The sequence below is a fragment of the Octopus bimaculoides genome, chromosome 16 (genome assembly GCF_046866305.1).
Source record: "Octopus bimaculoides isolate indiv1 chromosome 16, ASM4686630v1, whole genome shotgun sequence".
In the NCBI taxonomy this organism is placed as follows: Eukaryota; Metazoa; Mollusca; class Cephalopoda; order Octopoda; family Octopodidae; genus Octopus; species Octopus bimaculoides.
This window is the reverse complement of record NC_142943.1, coordinates 22,862,836-22,870,096: the sequence shown is the minus strand read 5'-3', so window position 1 is coordinate 22,870,096 and position 7,261 is coordinate 22,862,836. Positions and strand designations below refer to the sequence as shown.

The following is a 7,261-nucleotide window of genomic DNA, read 5'->3' as shown; positions in this document are numbered from 1 at the left end:
TGCCAGCTCGCCGCCTTACAGTTGCTAAATAATAGATAACAACTCAAAAGGTAGACGTAGCAGGTGAATAACAAAGAATACAGTCGGTGAGCATGGTTTAGAAAGATATAGTAACTGCTTGACTTAAAATATGAGCTGGGATCGATCTTTGACTAACCCAATCAAATAAAGTAGTAAAGGAAAATGTAACAATATGTTGATAATATTTTGGACTGCAAATTTACAATATACAACACTCACTTCTATTTGTGATCGTTTCATTCCGAATTCTATTTCACATTACTATTTCTATTTCATATTTTTATACTGTTGAATGAGTTTATTAATTTGTATCCTTAAAGTTAACGTCTCTTTTAATTTATTTCTATGACAAGAACCAGGTTTAACTGCCTAATGAGTGGCATCGAGAGTTAATGTGAACCATTCAAAGTGGATTGATTTTCTCAACATCAAAATTAACAAGCTTTCCGAATTATTTGTATAACATTAGGCAAATGTCGCAGAATAGAGGTACAGTACCTCTAGATTTCCGATTGGAGCTATGTTAATAATGACCTTGCGCTAAGTACGAACTTCTTGACTTCATATATTGTAAATTTATAATTTACATATTCTTTCTTATTTAGAAAGCAGTTATTTTACAAACTTTGGGGAGCATTCAACTAATCGAATAATGCGAAAGCAAAATGACATGCAAATATCTTACTTAATTTTTAAACTTTCAAATATACTAACAAGTCGAAATAATCTTAAATAATAATGGAAATATTGCATTAAATGATAAAAAAAAGAAATATAATACCGAAATAAGAGAACAAAATGAGTTTGAATATTTTCATAATCTTATTGGCATATATCTCACACCATACAACTTCCAACCTAAAACCAGAACAAGTGAATTTCAACGCGTTCTGGAAACCAGTGCAAAACCTCTTATAAATTTATAATGAATGTTGTTTTAATTGGCTTAAATAAGAACGTGTTGGTTTTAGATCTTTTAGATCTTTTAGAAACAATAGCGCTCACAAAGTATGTGGGTTGACAAACAATACTTAGTTTTGTACATATCTTTCGAATTTTGGTCGATAAATACATTTTTCGTTATGCACTGGTATTTATTTCATAAACAAATTATTGATGCGTTACACGATGTTTTAATATTGTAACGTACCTTATAGTAAATCTACATTCTTGGCCGACACTGCGATCGTAAATAAACTAAATTCAAATTGTGAATAACCATCTCTTTTACATAGTTTCTTTAAGAGCAGAAAAGAGGGATCAGTTTGGCTGGTTGCACTTTTTTCTGCATCTCTTTAGGAATGAGCACCTGTTGCATGTGACCGCAGAGACTGTAAATGTATTCTAAAGTATACTTTAAATCAAACTGGATTTACTCTCTCGCAAAGATCAATTTCTGCAGGTATAAACTCAGAAACAACTATGTAATTAAGAGACTGGCTTCCCGAAAATGTAATCAAAGTTCGATCCAACTGTTCGGCACCTTAGAAAAATTGTTTCCGTCGTATGTAACCAGTGTTCTGTGACTGGAATTTGTAGAAAAACTGTACGAAAACCCGAAAACGGTGTTTTCAAACCAAAAAGTAACCTCAAATAGAGCCCAGACTACGTGGCTTCAAAGCCAGCCTCTTGACCACACATGGCTATAGTTGCTTCCATACTTGCACAAGTCCAACTTTGCAAGAAAGGAGATTGGTTCATGCAGTAAATTTTTTGGGGAATAAATCCAAGTTGTTTTTTTATAACAATATCCCTGAGTTCAGAGTTGCACTTAGGGCACGATATCAGTGTTTCTGTCATAATATAATGAACAAGCAATGGACTCTTAAAAAAATCTCTAGCCAACGACATTCTTCACAAAATGCGATATGGAACTTAAAATCAATATTTTCAATGAAAGAGTAAAAAGGTGATTAGTTAAGTTTTCTTAAATGAATATATATTATACAAATGGATATTTTCATATTGTAAATATATTAACGAAAATATCATTAAATAAAACTACAATATAATAAATAATTCAGAAAAGAGCATTGGAAATTGAATCCTTAAATTATTTAAGGAGGATTCACTATTTGAATGCAAACATTTGGGAATCGATCATTCTCTGTGATAAGTGAATAATGCTTATTAATTATATCTCGTAACAATTAGGAATTTTGAAAGCAACATGTTCTTACTATCAGGAAAATTTATACCGCAACAGGGTCAACAAGATCCTCATTTTTCAAAATTTTGCGTCGTTACGCGCATACAGAAATCAATAAAATTGAATATAATTAAATTTCTATCTAATATATATTTTCAGTTTTCTTTCCATCTTTTGATTTACAGATTTCAACAAATCAAAATGCAGAAAATCATCATCACTCTTCTATTGGTTGGGATTATGTTTGCTATGCAGGTTTCCTGCCAGGAAAGTATGCTTGCACCTCCCAACCGTCCCTCTGAATTCAGAAGTCCCGAAGAGCTTAGAAAGTATCTTAAAGCCCTCAATGAATACTATGCCATTGTTGGTCGACCCAGGTAAAATGTTACTATTATTGTTAAAATTTTCTTCGAAACAAAATTTCAAGTATCACAAGTACAGTTGAGACTTTAATATAAATAAAATGTTTAGACATGTACAGTGGTTGCGAGTCTTAAACTTGTATACAAGTCTCTTGGAAAAGCTATTCAACTTTGCTAGTACTGAGAGCGCTCCGGAGCAAAAATGTATTCTCGCAGTAAGAAGAGTCTGTTTGTTGTGAGTTTACATTACAGCTTTTAGTGGAAGCAATCATGCTAAAGTTTTTGTGAAAATCATGAGAACATATGATCACCACCCCCATCGAAATTATGGAGTTTTCGTACCTAATATTAAGAAGCCAGTATATTGAATTTATAAACTTAAAATAATATCTATCTTCGACTATATCTAATTACTAATATTATCTCTGATATTTTGAACGTAAAAATGATTGTGGTAACATCTAGCTAATTCAAGTTGAATAATTACTAAAACATCATTAAGTAACTCAAATGTTTCAGGACAACTGGCATAACAGGATGAGAGCTAGCTAGATAAATGACAATTATCCTGGCCAAATATCAGCCGATTAGGCCATTGGAATGATTTGAGACGTATAATTGCTTTTTGTTTAGTTCCAGATTAGCCCATACAGACGTTCCAGTTGTGATTATCTAATCCATTCAATCTAAGATACACCTATTATACTGTCGCCCAGTTGTCAAATTCCTTAAAATATAACCCCAAATCCTTTCAAATTCCAGCATATTAGTATTATTTCAGTATCGCATAGTCAATATCGCTTCACTTATTGAGGTGGCGTTATTCTTGCAGTGAAGCATTAAAATGTTACAGCTGTCTTCACTATTTTTTCCAGCCTATTTTTCATTCGTATTTTATACAAAATTTAATCATTAATATTGACCAGATATTCATGTAAAAGGATTCTGCAAAAACAACAATTGTGAAGTAGAAAATCTATTTTGTATTTGTAACTTCGATGACTATGCTAATGTAAAAATTATCTTCTCTTTTAATTAAGATTTGGACGCAGTGTCAGCAAAAGAGCTGCTTCTAATACTTTCGCTGAAGCACTGACTGCCAAAAGAAATGACGGTAATATAGTTTATATATTTATATATTTTGCTTTAAAATCATCTTGTGGTTAAATTTTATTTATTACATCACACAACATTTTACAATATTACTTTCAAAATCTTCATCTACTAGTTAGTGATTAATTATATAAGCTTACAATATTTACAACGATAAACCGTTGGATAACTAAACCTAACTCAGTAGACGTAACTATTCACTTTAAGGTCCATAGTTAAACCTGCCCATTCGAAGCTAGTAGAATAGTGACGTCAATATAACTAACTGTACCCATCCCTAAATCAGGGTTGTATTACAGTATTATAAGCTTCAGAATAAAGCAATGCACAAGCATCCCCCACGTGCAAAGTCAAAGCATAAGTAGATTAGCAATGGGCCCTTAGACCCGCAGAACACGCAGACAACCTTTAGCTGTGTCCTCGCCTTAAGACAGTACTGTTCCAACATGAGGCCTTGTACCTGTGTTAAAAATCACTATATTACAGAATTTGAAAACGATGCAGTTTACAGTATCATGTTGACAGAAATGTTAGTGTGCTAATTAACATTTTTGATTTTGTTCTAATTTCAAATCCAGTTAGAAGTAACTTCGCTTTCAGAATCGGCTAAACAAAAGAAAATCAACGTAGACAAAAAGATCCAGCTGAGTGAATATTAATTGTAATAATGTACTATCATATCTATCGGCTTTTTAACCAACATTATATACTAGGACGATTGTAAACATTTCATTTATACGATAGGTGTGTGGACAGTAAAATGGAGAGCAGCTATACATACAATTCGACTTGTTTTGAGGTTTTTACCAGTAGAGTACTGAACATTTCAAAAAGAGTCAAAATGTCTGCATACAGTTTTCTACAAACGGATTGTTTGCAATCATGATAACACATAGCGTTGGCTGAAAAAATATATAGATTTGTTCTATAGTACATTATAGCAATGTTAACACCCAGATTATTTAATATCAATTTTCATTGTTAAGGTAGTATAGTCATCCTGGGTTTTTTTTCTTTTTTATTTGAAAATCTGTATCATATTGTAGAAAAAATGATTATACAAAATAGTTTTGAATTAATATTTGATATAAAATATATTTAGCCAATTTGAGAACGGAGTTAAAATTATATTTTATTTGTTTCTTTCAGAATAATCAAAAAGGAATCTTAGAAACTTATCTCAACAGCAATAGATGGAAATAAAACCATATTGCTTTTCCATACAGATGCCGCTATTTTCTGAACAAACTGTTTTTCTTAATCATTTTAAATATAAAACAAGCACTTCCTAATTGTTTTGATCTCTATGGTGATCACGAATAAAATATGTACATAAAATATTAAACTGTTTTGTTCTAGTATTTTGTTTTCTACATTGCCACAATACTTGCTTTTTTTCTTCCAAATATTATGATAAGCATGAAAATATGTTAAGTAAGGCTTCTTTCCAAAATATTTTCACTTTTATTATGTACGTTCAGAGTTGTGGGTATCTCCAAATTACATCTTCACATGCTTTCATTCGATTAATAGAAAACTACGGTTAATTTTTTCAAAATGAGCATTACATTCATAGTGAAAATTAAATCCAAACAGACCGATATTAACGAATTTCAAACTTAAAAACAACATCTATGCGCTTGTTTTTCATAACGAAATATACATTGATTCAACATAGAAATGTTATCGTGCTGTCTAATGGAGAAACAATATTTTATTAAGAGTTCAATCTACTTTGACGTTCTCTGCTTTATTATTTTCTATTAAAAGGCAGAATCTTTACCGCACCAGACAAAATGCAGAGCAGAATTTATTCCGGCTCTTCACGTTCTGAGTTCAAATATCACTGAGGTCGATTTTGCCTTTCATCCCTTCGGGGTCGATAAATTAAGATAGCAGTTTAACACCGTAGACGATTTAATCAACTCGACCTATCCACTAAAAATTTCAGGCCTTGTGCGTATTGTAGAAATGATTTTTTTCTATTGTATATTCTCTACTGACCTTCACAGCTAGGATATACGGCCAAGTGCATTTTATGAAACGTCCATAACGACCAATTTAACAAACATATTGTTTGAACAAGAAAAATTATTTCTCCAAAGACATAGTTGTCGATTCCCACTGGATAATTTGATGTGGATCACGGTCAAAGGAATTGTTAAGTAGATGAAGAAATGTTATACATATGTATATCTTCTTTTATTCTTTTACCTATTTCAGTTATTTGACTGCGGTCATGCTGGAGCACCGTCTTGAAGGATTGTAGTCAACACGTCGACCTCACCCCAGGACTTATTTTTCAAAGCCCAGCACTTATTCTATCGGTCTCTTTTGCCAAACCGCCAAGTTACGGGAACGTAAGCACACCAACACCGATTGTCAAGTGGTGATGCCGGGACTAACACAGACACAAAGACACACATACATAGATATACACATAGGTATTCATAGATATATTCATATATGACGGGCTTCTTTCAGTTTCCGTCTACCAAATACACTCACAAGACTTTGGTCGACCTGAACCTAGAGTAGAAGACAGTTAACCAAGGTGTAACGCAGTGGGACTGAAACCAGAAGCATATGGTTGGGAAGCAAGCTTCTCACCACACAGCCACGTCTGTACCTACACACACACACACACACACACAAACTGAAGCATGTATTAAATCAAAATAGAACAAAATAGCTATCTTTCAACATATATATATATATATATATATATATATATATATATATATATATATATATATATATATATATATATATATATATATATATATATACTGTTCACTGGCAAATCACTGCAGTTTTCGCCCGACATACAATATAGACATACCGTATTTGAAACGGATGGAGACGAAAAATCGTCCGCGCAACGGCTAGCGAGAATAACTGAGAATAACTCTTGCAGTTCGGCTTTCTGGATCTTATTAATGACGTGTACTCACACGTCTCTATGTACATGAGTGTGTTAGAGAGAGAGGGGGAGACAAAAAGAGAGGAAGAGAAAGAGTGTCGATTTTGCCTTTCATCCCTTCGGGGTCGATAAATTAAGATAGCAGTTTAACACCGTAGACGATTTAATCAACTCGACCTATCCACTAAAAATTTCAGGCCTTGTGCGTATTGTAGAAATGATTTTTTCTATTGTATATTCTCTACTGACCTTCACAGCTATGATATACGGCCCATAACGACCAATTTAACAAACATATTGTTTGAACAAGAAAAATTATTTCTCCAAAGACATAGTTGTCGATTCCCACTGGATAATTTGATGTGGATCACGGTCAAAGGAATTGTTAAGTAGATGAAGAAATGTTATACATATGTATATCTTCTTTTATTCTTTTACCTATTTCAGTTATTTGACTGCGGTCATGCTGGAGCACCGTCTTGAAGGATTGTAGTCAACACGTCGACCTCACCCCAGGACTTATTTTTCAAAGCCCAGCACTTATTCTATCGGTCTCTTTTGCCAAACCGCCAAGTTACGGGAACGTAAGCACACCAACACCGATTGTCAAGTGGTGATGCCGGGACTAACACAGACACAAAGACACACATACATAGATATACACATAGGTATTCATAGATATATTCATATATG

At 33.0% G+C, this 7,261-nt stretch overlaps 1 protein-coding gene across 1 annotated transcript in view; it reads left to right on the top strand.

Moving 5' to 3' along the window:
- The window catches only part of LOC106874496 (pro-neuropeptide Y), an 8,115-nt gene extending 3,125 nt beyond the window's left edge, over positions 1-4,990 (top strand). Inside the window, exons 2-4 of the mRNA XM_014922241.2 lie at positions 2,356-2,547; positions 3,573-3,646; positions 4,795-4,990. Of these exons, the coding sequence (XP_014777727.1) occupies positions 2,372-2,547; positions 3,573-3,646; positions 4,795-4,799 (255 nt within the window). The 5' untranslated portion in view covers positions 2,356-2,371 and the 3' untranslated portion in view covers positions 4,800-4,990. The remainder of the gene's footprint in view (positions 1-2,355; positions 2,548-3,572; positions 3,647-4,794) is intronic.
- Positions 4,991-7,261: the final 2,271 nt, after the last annotated feature.